The 17563-nt window shown below is 33.6% G+C and overlaps 1 protein-coding gene across 1 annotated transcript; it reads left to right on the forward strand.

Moving 5' to 3' along the window:
• Positions 1-1404: 1404 nt before the first annotated feature.
• Positions 1405-2341, forward strand: LOC129001575 (uncharacterized). Its single transcript, XM_054428920.1, has one exon. The coding sequence runs from the start codon at positions 1529-1531 to the stop codon at positions 2339-2341; it is 813 nt and encodes a 270-aa protein (XP_054284895.1). The 5' UTR covers positions 1405-1528.
• Positions 2342-17563: the final 15222 nt, after the last annotated feature.

Raw genomic sequence — 17563 nt, forward strand, 5'->3', positions numbered from 1 at the left:
TGTTTAGTAATATGTTTCTTATTTTTGTTCTTCAGTCTCCCGTATACTTGAGAGTTGCACTAGAGCATCAGTCAACACCTTCCAGTGACCTTTCCGAGTTTTTTCAACGAGTCAACACCTTCGAGTGACTTCTCCGAGTTTTTCAACGAGTCAACACCTTCGAGTGACTTCTCCGAGTCTTCTTTTCACCTTTTTTGGAGATTTCTCATTTTGAAACTTAAGTAAGTAACGATGTCGTTCGTAAACATAGTATGTTCAATATTTAAAGATGAGTTAATTCTAATTGTATGATTTTTAACACATTATATGTTTATTTAAACGTTTTAAACTGGTTTGTTTAACAACAATGTAAAATACATCGTATGGATTAACTATCTACCTGCGACTTTTATTGGTAATATTTATAGATTAAAAAAAACGAACTGTTGCTAAATTACACTGGTATGATTTTTTAACATGTCATACGTTTATTAAATTGCTTTACACTGATTTGTTTAACATCAATGTAAAAGATATTGTATGGATTAACTATCTAAGTACATTTTTTGTTGCTGTTAATATTTATAGATCTAAAATAATGGAATGTTACTAAATGATTTAACTACACTAATATGGTAGTTCAATTATGGAACACTGCTTTATTATTACTCAGATTAGTACTAAAGATATTGTCTTTTTGTTACAGTTATGGATCCTGTTGAAATTGTTGATCTGAGTCAAGAAGTCACATCTGAACCTTGTCCGTCAACTAGTCACGCTTCACCTGGTATTGTTTACTTCACCATCTTACAACTTTTAGAAAATTTACACATCATAGGAATGAATAGCTTAGTTAAGTGGGGAAGGGTTATGGAGGGATTGAAAAATAAGGAAGAAATACTTACACATCCAGTGTTCACCCAAATGTACGGGTGTTTAAAACACTTCCACAAAGTGTTTTTCGATCATGTGCACGCAGATCCGACCATGTCACAAAAAGATGTTGAAAACCTTTCTTACCTAGAAATTGAATTCGATGATTTTTCTAATATTTGGTTGCCTGAAGTAGATAAACAGCACTTAAAAGACAAAAGGTTTTCTTTTGATCATGTTCAAAGATTTGGCAATCTTATACGTCAAATTTTGATGTTTAAAGACACTGTTCAGAAAACTAATAAGACCTCTGTTAAATCTTACGAAAATTGCAAACGCAAAGACTCTGACCAACAAAAGGTTTCTAAGAAATCTAAAAAAGAATATCATTCTTCATCTTCTTCATCGTCTGATTTGTCAGACAAGTCAGACGATGAAGATGTGGTCAAAACAAAAGAAGTTGTTGACTACACTTGAAAACAAATATAACTATGTATGTCATTACCGTAATTTAAAACAAGCCCTTCAAAATGGTCTTGTTTTAATAAAAATTCACAGAGTGTTAAGGTTTTATCAAAGTAAATGGTTAAAACCCTATATTGAATTCAATACTGAAAAAAGAAAACAGGCTACTAATGAGTTTGATAAAAATTTCTATAAGTTATTAAATAATGCTATGTTTGGGAAAACAATTGAGAATATTAGGAAACGAGTTTGTATAGAATTAGTTAGTAATGAAAAACGTTTGAATAAATTAATTTCCAAACCAACTTTTAAAAATAGAATAATTTATGATGAAAATCTATGTTCCGTAGAGTTAGGAAAAGAAACCATTTGCTTTGATAAACCCATTTACATAGGGTTCACCGTATTAGAATTAAGTAAATATCAAATGTACGATTTTCATTACACAATTATAAAGAATTTCTTCCAAAATAAAAAAGTGAAGTTAATATATTTAGATACTGATTCATTTTTCTATTTAATTTATACTGATGATATTTATGATGATTTTAACCATCCAGATTTGAAAAAATACATGGACATGTCGGACTATCCGAAAGATCATAAGTGTTATTCTTCACAAAACAAGAAAAAACTAGGTTGTTTCAAAGATGAGTGTAATGGTATTGTAATTATAGAGTTTATAGGACTTAGGCCTAAGTTGTATACATTTAAAACTATGAATGATTTTTATTTAGAAATAGAAAAACGAATGTCATTGAAAAAAGCAAAAGGTATTACCAAAACTGTTGTAAAAAAACATATTACCTTTAACGATTATAAAAATTGTTTGAATAACAATGTTAAAATTAGGAAAAATATAAGGGTTTTTAAATCCACAAAACATAACATACAAACAGTCACCATAAATAAAATAGCGTTAAGTGGTAACGATGATAAACGTCATATCTGTGATGACGGAATCAATACACTGCCTTATGGGCATTATTCTTTAAAAAAACAAGATGACATTTTTCCTAAGTAAAAATATACTTCAATTGTGAGTTTTAAATTTGTAATAGTGATTCCTGTATAGTGAACCCTATGTAATATTATGTATATTTCTTATTTTATATTAATACAAAAGCGATGTAAAACAGGTACTCTCTATATGTATTGCATGTATTATGAATTGTATTGTTGATTAGAGTAGGTAACAAAAAAATATACTCATTATACAAAAAAAACTGAATTAATTTATTCACCTTCTTTACATTATTTTCTTTACAATTCCCGAAAGGGGTGAATACTGAATCAATGCATCATAAATTATTAAACAATAAGCTGTGGTGTTTTCTGGGAAGGCTGTAGAGGTTTGCAATTCGAGTCTGACGTCCAGTGTACCAGTCTTCAAAGTGTCAACTTGCTTTGAACAATCGATTACAAACATTGGTGATTTATCAATGAATGTCTTTTTATCCAGACAGGGTTGGTCATCGCTCCCAACGTAGTAAGATGATTGGAATCTTGAATAAAAATCATACAACAAAGCCTGATTTCCATTGAGATTATCATAGGGATAGTATTTACTATTTAAATACAATTTAACATTGTCTAAAGCACATAAATCAAAGTGTGAAGCATTTTTAGCATTTTGATCCTTTCGTCCTGTTTGAAACGCCACAATAACATATCTCGGCTTTTCTATCATGCTAGACGTTTTTACAGTCCAAGTTTGAAATTTAGTCGTTGGGAGCGATGGATATTCATGTAATTGCCACCTTCTGAATGGAACTTGTAAATAATTGTCTGAATCAGTCATCTTTAATAGTGACAATCTCAATTCATCTTCAACTCTGATATATGGCATCTTCCAAATTAGTTTTTCAATTACAACTTTACAATCATGAATGGCAGCGCTAGCTTGGAATATTGCGTTTTTGTCTGTTGACGAGCGCAGCAAGACAAGTTCTTGTTTTACGTTTAAAAGAATCTTTGTGTAGTCTTCTGCAAAACCTAATAATAATTTAAGTGGAACACAAAATGAAAACTTTGACTTGTCCTCTTGGTTATCAAGACTTGTGATGTTCCAACCAGCGTTCTTCATCCAGTTGGCGTCTTCAGGACGAGACGTAAGTATGTTTTTTATGGTTGACGTTATACCTAGATTTTTTACACGATCAATTTCAGTACCACATAATTCGTATCTTATTTCTTCGAATAAAAATGCCGCGGCGTTATTTACCAATTCCGTTGTTGTGTCTTCGCTGTTATTTGATTTTACTACTTTACCCTCGATCAGGAGAAAACTCTTACAAGGCAATGTGTACACGTCTGTCTGATGAACCGGTATCCTAATTTCATCTCCATTGAAATAGGAATTTGAATTGTAAGGATTATGAGAATGCCACTCGTAATCGGTAATAGATTCGTCAAAATTGACTTCCCTTTTGATATCTAATATACCACTCATTGTTACACTTTTTTATTAAAAACTGGTAGGGAGCTTAAAAATATCCTATTTCTCAATGTTAACGGTTTGACCACTCGTCTCTGACTAATGCCACTTTCTTTCAATGGCAAACTTTTATTAGTAGGTTTGTAATTTGCACAATGAAATACAATACCCATTATTTACGTCTTAAATACACTCTTATATTTATTCGTTCTCCTCTAAAATTAATTAATTCTCCGTTCTGGTCTTCCAGTCTTATATAAAATTCGTCTAATGTATTTTGTTTGGTTATTGGGAGGTAATGAACAGTCGTGGGTTTCTCAATAATCTTGAACCCTGGACCAACGTCCGGATAAAATTCGTGCAAAACGTGGCCTTCTGCACCGTCTCTGTAAGATCCTTTTACTATGTTACAAGTGACTCGTATGATATCCACTTTGTTAATGGTTGCTTGATTCGGTGACACGTGAAATTTATTTGCAGCCAATTTCTCATTCTTGAAACCTAGAAGTTCTCTAATAGTGTTTTCACGTGTAAAGTCTATTTCTTCTGAACATTTTAGTTCACTCTTCAACGTATTATTATTGGCTGTTAATTTAAAATTGGTGTTAGGACTTTTAGTTTTCAATTCGTTTACTATATAATTGTTAATATCTTCGATTTCGTACGATCCTGTTGGTATGGTTAACTTAATATCGTTACCAAAATAAATATCACTGTTCACACCTTCCTCAATGTTTGGTATTGAGTTGTAAGTCATTAAATCCAATAAACCCATTTCCCACTCGGACGAAGGGCTCAAGTCTAAAGGAGGAAACAGTGTACACTTCAATGAAGATTTGTCGCCCGTAAGACATATCATTTTCGAGTGTTAAGAAAATCCAAACACAAATGACCGCAATTTACACTGTTACCTTTTTGTTTGGGGAAATAATTGTATTTCACAATGACTTGATATGGTGATGTATTGAAATAATGTATCAGTTCGTTTGGTGGTCTAAGATTGCCGTAACTATCGAAGTATTCGATTAGGGACTTGACTTTTGAATAACACACCCAATGAGTTCCCACACCTAATATACTGTCCAAGTTTACAATACCGGTCTCGACATCGTTTACAAAGCTTGGCAACAAATCTCTCATGAATACTCCTCTGAAATTTGGAATTTTCAATTGTTTTACTATTTTAAAAATCTCAGCTGCTGTCAAAGGTTTGCGTGGTAAATTGTCTATTATTTCTGACGAGTACATTGTTTTTTTTTATGTCCAGACCCTTGTTTGTATGGCCTCAAGTACAACCCGGATCCCTGATTGTATGGTCTCAAATATAATCCCTTGCCTTTCTTGTTTTGAGACTTGGGTTTTTTACTTACTCGTCGTACCGATTGTTTTTTCTTTGTGCTCAATTTATTTCGGATAGGGGCTTTCCTCTTCCCTCTCTTTTTACACACGCAACCTCCTCCACCCAACTTTGATTTCGCTTTCATAATATTGCTAATAGCCCAAGCTGTTGCTTTTTCCCCAATACTTGAATCACTCGCTTTAACTCTTTCCCAAGCTTTGTCTGCTAAAATCCTATCTGCCACCGCTCTACTTTTGGTATCTTTGCTCTTTGCGTAAGCTATATCGTGTTCTTTGCAATAAGAGTCTAATTTATTAATTCCCGGATCACCACGGGCCAGTCTCTCCTTCAAATGTGTCCCAGGTCCACAGTAGGAGTAAGAAGAATTAATACCTGTCGGCACGTGTAGTTCAAATGGTAATAAATCGACGGTCTTGTTAATGACAGTACCCGCTGCATTAGCTAGCGTACCAATTAATCCCGAACCTCTCTGTCGACTGAGTGAGCTATTTTGAGACCGTGTCATTTATGTTTGTTGCTCACTCAATCTATTCGTCACACTCAATAGACTTTCTGTTAACACTTTGAGAGCAGCGTTTGTCTGTTCTCTCGAAGAGCTTAACTCCGTCTGAAGACTCGACAAACTGTTGTCTATTTTACTAAACTTTGAGTTCAGCGCTGATACAGCAGCGTCTAATTCCTTTCTTATAATAACATCTTGAGTATTTATACTTGGATTCACACTTACAAGTCTCTTTTTACCTTTAAAACTAATATAATTCTTTTCCACATCGATAGCTTCTAAAAGCTTGGTTATATCTCTTAGAGACTTTATCTTTTCTTTTAAATCGAGTTTAAGTTTATTTAATCGCTCTTCAAAATAAACTAAAGTCACAACATCTTGCGAATCAGATGGATTGGCGACATTACACAATTTTTTATTTTCTAAATCAAAATTCTGTTTGTCTTCAGTTAATTTAAATCCAATCCCTGTTGGTCCTTGGAGTAATTTCGCTTTGACACCGCCCACTATTAACTGGGAGCGTCCAAATTTATCAATAGGCATGTTTACACTATGGGGTTAAGAAATGAAATAACAAACATGTACAAATTTATTTTATTTTATTTGACTTACAACAATTGAGATTCCATTTCTTTTAACTCTTCTAAAATTGCGTTGATTTCATTTTCGTGTCCTGTGTGACCGGCTTCTTTTGATCCCATCAACACTCTAAGTCTGTTCACGATTTCATTGGGGTCGTCATAGTAGATAATATTCGGCTTGGCATCGGTGAGCAAAATACCGCTTCCAGTTGGATTGTTAATCGACAGTTGATCTGTATATGTATCCATGGCGTCTTGCGGCGGTCCTTTAACCAATATTTGAGATATAATATTCTTATACTTACGGCCTCTATTTGATCTGATCTTACCCGTTGGTGAGAAATTTACTCGATACACATTAGTATCGAATATGATTTTTGCATAGTTATCAAGATCCTCTTCACTGTAAATATATTCATCGGGGTTGTTCATAAATATTAATTCGTAAAGTCCTCTAGTTCCAGTGTACCGTTTATCACCGATAATTAAATCATCATGGTCAACTTCCAATTGTTTATCACCAATTTTCCAATCATTTCCTTGAACCGTCACTCCATAATTGTGATCAACACTCTTGAGACTGCTTATTAATTTTGAGAAATATTCCTTTGCCAACTTTCCCGTAAAATGACGATTGATGTAGAGCTTAGACAGATTTCTTCCTTCAGGAGTTCTCAATAGTTCTTCACCAGTCGGTTGTGACTCAAAAATCTCGACATCAGGAGTTATCTCTTCGGCTTGAGATTCCGTCATTTCTACGTTTTCCACTTCTATTGGAACGGTCAACCTCTTATTGCTCTGATTTTCAATATTCAAACCATCATCACTATCGGAATTGCTGTTGTAGCTGAGTTGTTGACGTAAATTTACTTTTTTCTTCCTTTTAACACCTTGAGGTGGGTTGAGTATCTTACGTTTAATTGGAGTAGACAATTCTCCAGTAATTGGACTATCCGTTAACTTCCTCTTTCGTTTATTTTCAATATTTTCAACAAACTCATCATTGGCTATACTTGTTTCTTCAACTAATTTCTTTAGCGGATCCGCTATGGGTTTGAAAGTCTTTTCTAATAACTCTTCACCTTCGACTATGTCTCGTTTTAACGCTCTATGTTTTTTCTTGATATTTTTACGTAGTTCACTGATTTGTCGAATGATGTCTTCCTTACTTTCTGTGTCAAGCCAGTCACCTTTGACGTTGTCCATGTTTATCGCAGGAAGTATGATAGTCAAATGAGCTCACACAGATAATTAATACGTTTAATAACCGGATGTCTCCCACCATCTACAAAGATATGAAAACATCGAAACCTAACCGATAGCGACCTCTATTCACATCTCTTTCCTTGTCAATAACAATAAACTTACTCCTTCCCTGTTCCCATACTCTTTTGCACATGTCTTTAAATTTTTCAAAGCTCATGTCAGATGCAACATGATCCTTATATATGTGAAACAAATTTCGTTCGTCTTGTTTGAAAACAATTAAAAAATTTGTATTGTCCCTAACAAGTTGTTTCGGAACGAAACTGTATGTTTGACATATGTAAAACACATCTAAATGCTTGTGACGTCCCATTGAAAAGTAGTTTTTTATATTACTCTGTGATTCACAGGCTACGTCATCAAAAATCACAACGGAATTATTCTTAATATCGTTAGGAAACGGTATTTGATCATTGTCTGAAAAAGGGTAATAACCTATTTCCGCTACATTCTCTAGAACACAACCAAGAAATTTGTATTTATCTTGGTATAGAGATTTAGAAAATATATAAATATTTTCAAAATATAATCCTCTTGGAGAAAACAAAAGATTCAATAGCAAATTTGTTTTACCACAGCCAGATGGACCGCATATAACACATCGAATTGAATCTGGCAATAAATCGCTGTGTTTGTTTTTCACTTTTTTTGAACTATTAAATATTTTGTCTAAATTCACAATTGTCAATTTAGAATTTTGTTTGAGGAATTTCATACTAACTGATTTTTATCGATCCAACTATCATGTGATTTATCAAAACCCAACCAACGGACCAACAACTTATTTCCACTTTTCCTAATTACCCTCTCTATTAAATAAGTGTCATTGACTTTTGTTTTGCTCAACTCTTGTTGGTAAAACCCACCTTTCAACACTTCCCCGTTTGTGTCTTGCAATAAATAAGTCACCGGATTTGTTGGCTGTACTCTGTATACTGTAAATATTTCATTACTCCACCTAGGCAGATAGCCTTTAGTGAACTCCTTAGGCAACCTGCTGATTCTTACACGATCACCTACTTGGTATTTCTCTTTAAGTCTATATTTTTTCCGATCGTTAATAATTTTTAATAAAACTTGTTTTTCATTTGACTCATTAACATCAACAGGCTTTAGCCCGGTTGTCCTATGTACTGTGTTGTTGTAATTGTTAGTAAGTGTTGGGAGGAGATCCAACCATTTGTAGTTACCTTGTAAGCTAAATAACCTCCACATTTTATTTTTTAACGTGCGGTTAAACCTTTCAATAATTGAAGCTTTTTTAATTGAAAATGTAAAATAATGATTGATATTGAATTTATTGAACAGAGCTTTTACCTTATAATTAAACCATTCCTTACCCTGGTCTGTCTGAAGATGTTTCATTGGAAACGATTTCAATATTGGTTCAAGATTTTTCAAAATCTCATCTGCAGTTTTTGATTTCAAAGGAACTGCAATTGCAAACTTAGTGAAGCAATTAATCACAGTCATTATATATTTGAATCCTTTATTCACTTTTGAATAAGGAATCATTTCCACCAAATCTGCTTGATATAAATCAGAAACACCTTTAAGCTCAACATACCTTCTTGGATAATTTACACGCCCCTGTTTGTGGAGCTCACTAGCAATAAGTGCTCTTGTCTTGCTCATCGTGAAAGGAATAAGGATTATTTAAGGATAACAAAAACTTAGATAACAATCAATAATTTATTAAAATGTTTAAAAGTTCACAATTAGGATTTCCTTTTTCATGTTCAACATTCGGCACATCCGAATCATTCCAATCATCAAGTGTTAAACCACACGACATGCAAGTCGTGGCATCATGTTCCCCTACATAGTAAAACCCTGATTCAATTAGCTCGTCAACAGATGGTTTGACCTTGGGCCAATTAACAAATGTGTCCCTCAACATCTGTTTGATCTCTTTTACATACATAACGTATTTAACAAAATTGTTTACATCAAAATCTATCTGTTTACTCATTTTACAATTAGGATTCTGAATTTTATGGAGAAAATTAATATGTTTTAAGGTTAGTTTTGTGTTGCTTGATTGCCAACCACAACCGCAACACAAAACACTATCGAACAATTTGGTTTGATAAAACCCTGATCTTAGTAAATCTTTTTTTGTAAAGTTAAATACATTACAGCAAGGAGTTTCACTGTTTGTCTCTGAAGATGAGGACATATTCCTGCACAAAACAAAAAACAATTATGGTATCAATCAATTTTACATTTACAAAAGTAACAATCCTTCCGTTTAGGATTGAAGTTGCCAGACATGCAAAAATAGTGATCCAAACATTTCAGATTGTTTAATACGTCTTTATCGTTTCTCAAGGATTCTGGCAATTTATCAAAAATTGCATCAACATCGTCAATGTAATTGACAACAAATGATTTTGGTAGGTGGTTCATCAAAGTTTCGTCCATGAGACTGTAATTTTTGTAAAAACACTGCTCAATAGCTTGATTTACTTGCTCAAACCTTTTTTTAAATACCTGTTCTGATTTCCACCAATCTAATAACACATGCACGTTAACATATGCACAATGTTTGGCATTGTGATTGAACGAACAAGGTTTCATTACTTTTAGATTACTTTGTTGTTTTAGTATGTTCAAGTTGGGACAACCCATGTCTTCTAGATTCACTACATTAACCCTAGATTCTTCAAGAAGTTTTGAAATAAATTTTTGTTTGTCCCTCCCCTTTACATACATATCACCATCTATAGTTATACCCCTAAGAACATCTTTCAAGCTACTATAATTCTTACAACCAGAACCCCAATAAAGTCCATGATATTGTTTCTCAAGCCACATCACTTGTTTCTGCAGGTGTTGAGGTAGCTCGTTAAAGTCACACGGTGGTTGAAACAGTTGCAACTCGTAAAATTGACCGTCTGTTGATAGGATTGCCAGTTCCTTGACCACAAACTCATTGTGAACATTTTTTAAATCCTTGGAAGTCAAGTATGTAAGACATCTGGAAAAAGTCTATGTTCAAACCACGGGTAACTGATGGTTTAAAACGTTTCCTAAACTCTGTATCTATATCTTCAACTAGTTCTTTAAATTCCTTCCAATGATCTACAGTCATAAAAGCGGAATGGTATTTTCCATTATTATTAACCATGAATATGGTGGTATTTGATTTCCAGTTAGTGATAACAGCTTTAAAATTATTAGTAATAATCAATGTTTTTCCTGTTGATAAATCTAACGTGGGATATGGACTGTTAACACGTTTATTAACTTCATCATCTATATCGCTTAGGCTCTTTTTAAGTTCTGTCCACTTATCAACGTCTAAATAGGCAAATTTATCGGCTTTATTTACTAAAAATATTGATGAATTTAATTGCCAACTACTGACCACTACTTTAAATTCATCATCAATTGCAAATGTTTTACTAAGTAAAAAATCCATGATAAAACTAAAAGACCCACCTGAATTCTTGAGATGTGCACAGGTTGGTGATCGGCTGTGTAATGAATGATTATTCGTATAAGCTGTGTCATACTAGATTAATTAATCACCGGACAGGATTAATTAAGAGGATTGCGCAATAGGGATTAAATGATTTAACCTTGAAGTAATGGTGTAGGCGAATGAATTTTTTCCAAGTTTTCTATGAAATCTTTGATCATTTTATTCGCATACGTAAAATTAGGACTTACACCTGTATAATGTTTATATTGATACACGTACCAGCCCATATATTGAAACAGTAAAATAAATGTATCACTTGAAATACTACTCCTACACACATAAACATCTTCGCTCGAGTCCCAATGCAAAACGTGTCTTGGTATGTTTAACCGAATCATGTTGTTAACCACACAGTATTGTGTGCTAAACTAAAACTACACTTTAAATCGTACATCCAAACTGTTCGATACAGAATGTTTTTCTAGCTTGGTCAAGAACAATTCTAATTAACAATATTTTGCGTAGATCTATTTTCTTGCGATTTTTTTGAAATATCTTTTTCATTGAGATATTTATTATTTCTCTCGCACTCACGTCCATATTGATGGAGCAAAGCATACTGTGATATAACATGTTTAATATGACATATGTTGCATATAGGTTTACTATAGTAGACGTGTCATACATAACGGTAAGGTATTTCTTTGAGCAAAACTTGCTCATCATATAAAAAACTATTGATTGATTATCGATTATCAATTAAAGATTATTGATTGATTATCGATTATCAATTAAAGATTATTGATTGATTATCGATTATCAATTAAAGATTATTGATTGATTATCGATTATCAATTAATGATTATTGATTATTGATTTTGTGCCAGAACCCGTGTCATTTTTGACAAAAGTACATGGTGTCATTCCCGAGTTACACTACATGGTGTCCTTCTCGCGGTGTACACCACTCCATATGTCTACCATGCTAGACATGTCATACCTAGCATTGTTGGCTATGTCACACCTAGCATTGTTGGGTACGTCACACCTAGCATTGTTACACTATGTAGTGTAGTCATTCCCGAGTTACACTACATGGTGTCCTTCCCGCGGTATACACCGCTCCTTATGTCTACCATGCTAGGCATGACATAGGTAGTATTGTTGGGTATGTCATACCTAATATTGTTTGGAACCCTTTTGTGCCAGAACCCGTGTTTTATAACTACTACTTTGATATACTAAATTAATTGCTTTTTTAAGTTCTTTAACAAGGTCTAGAGAGAAATTGAGAAATTTTGTGTTTTGAGGGTCAAAAATGAGAAAAACCATTTTTTACCCTTATAAAAGTCCCCGTAAAACACTGTTCCCATGGTCCGATCATGCTGGTTCGCGAACTCATTCAAGTTTATACCGCCTTACACCTTCAAACCAAATTTCATCAAAATCGGACAAAAATTACTCAATTTATCGCGTTCACGGACGTATATATATATATATATATATATACATATATAAAAATTTGAACGAATAGTGTTTTTGGCCTCTGGGGACATCAAAATGAAAAAGTAAATCGGTCCCGGGCCTAGGTCTTACCGTGCCACCTACGGTAATAGCTACTTCCCTATAAGGAAATTCGCTAAAAAGTAATTAAGTAACTGGAATGGTACAACATTAAGTACTGACTGGACAATGGTCAAACTACACAATATTGTGTAAGAAAAGTATGTAGACAGGGTATTATCATAGAATAATAGTGAACATTATACAGTACCTATTTGTAATGGATATCTAGAATATGATAAAGTGAATTCTTTAAAATATTTTGGCTAGCCGAACAGGACATCTAGAAAAAGGCAACAACTTATAAGCTTGTTGATTTTTTTCTGAGATTTGATTCTATGGATGTGAGATTTTGTTTCAGTATTTAACATAGTGGGATTTATGTAAAGTTAGTAAAATGGTACAACGTACTAAGATAAGACACATTTAAATATTAAACGTAATACAAATTTATATATGTATCTAAACTTTTGCTACCTGCTAAGAAATTTAAACAATCAGAACGGACTGACCAAAGACCCGAAAAACCTTATTGCTGGATCTGACAATAGAGTGCAGAGAAAAAATATGCGGACCATTTCAAGATAACGGTGGTTGAGATAGTAATGAACAGAGAGCTAAGAGGAATTTTTAACAGTCATATATTATATAGGTGCTTTCCAGAAGTAAAAGGCTTGGATGAACAGACTATACGTGGAGGAGAGAAGATACATTAACTTTAAAAAAATGTATTCCAATGAGTACTACGAGTAGATGGCCACTTGGAGGACCAAGCAATGAAAGATTTCTCCAGAGTGGTATCAACAATAGAAGATGCAAGGGATAGAAGATAAAAGGAGGCCAAAATCCTCTTAAAGACCACTCAGTGACCACTGAGGTAACTTAAAAATGTACTATGTAAGTGATAGTATGCGATGGAACTAATGGAAGGTGGTGTAGCTACTGTCTTTTTAACCAGTAACCAGAGTGTGTGAATCAACCGCTAATCTCACTTCAAGAATGTTCAAATCAACACAACCACTGTTTAATTGTAAAATTATCGAATTTAAAATGCAAATCGTAAAGGCCGATAATTGGATGAAAGCAAGGTGGTCACGTGATATTTTTTTACAAGATGATTTTCCTATTAAAACGTCCAACAAAAACTTTTATGGGTGTAAAGTAACTGTTCTGAATTGTATTCAGTTTGAATCGACTACTTGATTCCCGTATGTAGGTCGGGCCGACAGATAGTGTTAATTAAAACTACCAATTTAATCCACCAGAAGAACTTCAATCACATGTGTTGACAATTAATCATAAGTTTATAGAATTTGACCCAATTACTGGACACAACTAGATTAATCTCAATCAACCTTGATTCTGATCAGATTTGCCATTGATTAAAGCTGAGTTAAGATATTGGTTTATACAATTTATATTTAAAAAAAGACTTCTATCTAATTTGGCCAATCAACCAAACCAGTAAGATATATCAAATGTTTCTCTGGTACAATTTATATAGGTAGCTTTAATGTTAACATGTTGCAAAGTGAATTAAATTAAATGAAATTAAAAAGTGCTTTATTGAACAAAATAAAAGGTTTACAATCATAAATCTATATCTATAAAAGAGGAACTATGTATGTATATACATGTGTATATACGTTATGGACTCCGAAACCGCTCGACAGATTGTAATGAAACTTTCAGGCATTATTAAGCATCTTTCAAGGATGGTTCGAGTGAAGTTTGGTGCAGATCCGTCAAAAGGGCTCTGCCCCAGAGGGTTTTAAGTGGGCCAATGTCAGACTTTTTGATCTAGAATGTTTACAAATAAATATAATTTAAAAGCAGATGTTTACTTTCACCAACTGTTTTGTACGTTTGAATAACTACAACATTCTGTATTAGCATTAGTCATGATTTGAAATAGTGCCACAGTGTTTCTACAGATTGCAGCACAGAAAAATATTTTACTTTTGAATAAGTCCAAATGTATTAAACCCCAATCGCAGCACACCTGTGCACTTACCAACGTTTAAATTCTCCAATGTTAAATATTAAAACATAAAAACCTTTATAAAAGTACTATATTATAAACAATAAAAGGGATGACTTTTTTAAATGTATGACAACAGCTAATTTTCAACCAAAAGGTGAGTGAGCGTAGCGAACGAACATCAACCTGGAGGCGAGTAAGCGTAGCGAACGAGCTAACCTGAAAACAAGTGAGCGCAGCGAACGATTTCCAACCTGAAGGTGAGTGAGCGTAGCGATCGAACTTCAACCAGGACGTGATTGAGCCATGCGAATACTTATGAAGTTAAGCGGGGCAAAGCCCGCGGGTACAGCTGGTAACAAATAAAGATCCTAGCTAACCATGCTTCCTCAACAATTTCCCAAAATAACTCCGACCCCTCCCGTTTAAATAATTGATGAACTCTTCGTGATCGAGAAAATATTTTCCAAACCATCTGAACCTAACCCTTTTTAAGATTGGACACTCGACTCGGCAACAAAATGAAATACAGTTTTACATTTATTTAAATTGCGTAGAAAACAAGTATGATTCCCATTTCTCCATGGCTTGTAGTTCAAATCGATCAGCTGAGCTCTAGCTTTGATGATCCATTACACAAGCCCTAGGTCTGCGTTATTAGTGGTCCTTGAATTGCGCTGTCAAAGCTTGTCCCTCACACCAACGCCAGCGCTGTCTCTCTCGCTCAACCACCGTCGTCAGCTGCGCATCCATACACGCTCCCCCTCCACATCAAACAAATCTAAATTAATCTTCACACTGTGTTTTTTTGCTTAGGGACTTCCAAATCAAACAAAGTTTGAGCCTAAGTTTGCTTAGGGTGACCAAACAAAGTTTTTTGAAATAATTTCTCCTAGTAGAAACCTGGGTAAACGATCAGGACCCAATGAAAAAATAATTTTCTCAATGTAATTAATATGTTGGCTTAAAGTGAAAAGGTGCCATTTTTCATTTGTCTCAATAAATAACAAATAGTTTTCTGCATTTGAAGGCAATCTTAACAATTTTTAACATTTTACTTTTTAACATTTTTTGAACCACCTCCACTTGTTCGCTTTCATAACAGCCCCATACTCGAGCACTATAACACAGGATTGACCTTATAACAGTATTAAAACAAGTAACCTTTGCACTCAATAAAGCTGTCCTGCAGTTTATTAATTTAGACCAAACTGAATTAATTGCAAATTTAGCTGTCCTTGATTTTTTTTTTTATGTGCCTCCCAGGATAAGGATATGGTGAACAAAACACCTAAATATTAGTATTGATTAACAATTTCGACTGTTTTCCCCTTATACGACCATCTGCAATTTTGTCCCAATTTTCCTCCTTTTCTGAACACAATAATTTTAGATTTTGTTAAATTAACTTTTAGTTCCGGCAATCGAAATATTTTTCCAAATTCAAAATCATTAGTTGAAGACAGGTTGTCGTAAAAAACACAAAATCCCCAGCGTACATTAACATACTGTATTAATCTTTTTCTTCCCGCAATGGATCCCTCCCCTACATATTCTGGCATGTCGTTGACAAATAAACGCAAGAAGTGATAAAATACATCCTTGTCTCAAACCCATGTTAGTATCAAAAGATGCTGTTATACCCTCCCTACACTAAACACTCGATTATGTCCCAGAATTCATATTTTTGAGAACTGCCAACACTTTACTCGAAACTTCAATACCTACAAGATTATTTAAAAATAAGGTAATTTCTATCAATAGTATCAAATGAAGACGAGAAATCTACAACCTAGGCAAAAGTCTTGCCCCTTCTGGTGTTGGCACTACTGACGTAGCGGAGAAGGTAGAACAATTGCAAAGTATTACAGAAGTTATTTCAAAACGAATAACAGTCATATTATTTACAACGAGTTCAAAAGAGGCAACTCAAAGATTACCGGTGTGTAACTCATGAAGATACTATTGATGTATATAACAGTTATCAACATCTATATATCTAATTCTGTAAGCCCAAAATTTTACAATGAAATTGTGAGTGAACGGGAGGCCGTAGAAAGCTGGGAGAGGTCTCATTTTAAAGGTCTGGGCATGAAATTTTGGGGAAAATTAGCCATTTTCCATAATTATGCACCAAAAGTGTTATTACGGAATAAATTAATTCTCATTTAAATAGCATGGGAATCCAAGGTCATGTCTGCTTTGTTTACTTTAAAACATGTGGTTTAACTTTATTTAAAGCATATGGTAATTTGTAATATGTACTGTAATATGTATACTACTGTATTATAAAGCTGAAATAGACTTTTTTACAATTTTAAGGATCTGAATCAGTTAGTTAATGGAGTACGATTGGTTGTGTTAAGTATGTCTGAAAAAAGTTAGAAGCAATTACTGGAGTAGGCAAAGGGAACATATTTTTGATGCCAAAATAAAACTAATATCTACAGATGCTAATATATGCCGTTTAAGTTTACAAGGATTCAATTCCCATTGTGATTAGCTCTCGCTATTCTATATAAAGCGCAAGGCCAAACCTTCACAAAAGTTGGCATTTATTTGGAAAAAAACCAATGTTTACCCAGTGGCCAGCTTTATGTTGCTTTTAGCCGGGTAAAGCGGCCAGATGATGTTAAAATACTACCAAATAAAGACCAAGGAATCTACTTTAATATGGATACTGTAAAACAGAGAGTTTTTGCATTTTACAATTTGGAGGATCTCTATGTGTTTTTCCGAAGTGAATTTGTCTATATTCAACAAAATTTATATGTATTTAATTAATAGTCATGAAGATTAATATTGAAAATGTTCTTTAGTTGTATTACGATTAGAAAGTTTAAATTATAAACACACCGCATAAACAGTCCTTTGGAATTTTTATTTTAAACAGAGCAGACATCAAAATGCTTAATGCAGCTATGTAATAACTATCATACATATTAGGCTATAATATATAAAAATGTTAAACAATTATTCAAGTTAGGGTAACCCATGAGACTAATAATTTGTACAAAATAATTACTAGAATATTATAGGGGCCAGTGCCCCTACAAGCCACTAGTTTCCTGTAAATATTTTATCATGTTTTATAAGCTGATATTGTTTTTAGTGTTTCAAATTAAAATC

This window comes from Macrosteles quadrilineatus, unplaced genomic scaffold (assembly GCF_028750875.1).
Source record: "Macrosteles quadrilineatus isolate MER2022 unplaced genomic scaffold, UCM_ALF_1.0 Scaffold_1__1_contigs__length_201487025, whole genome shotgun sequence".
Taxonomy (NCBI): Eukaryota; Metazoa; Arthropoda; class Insecta; order Hemiptera; family Cicadellidae; genus Macrosteles; species Macrosteles quadrilineatus.

Coding starts and splice junctions, on each gene's coding strand:
- LOC129001575 (XM_054428920.1), top strand. CDS start 1,529: ATGTTTGGGAAAACAATTGAGAATATTAGGAAACGAGTTTGTATAGAA.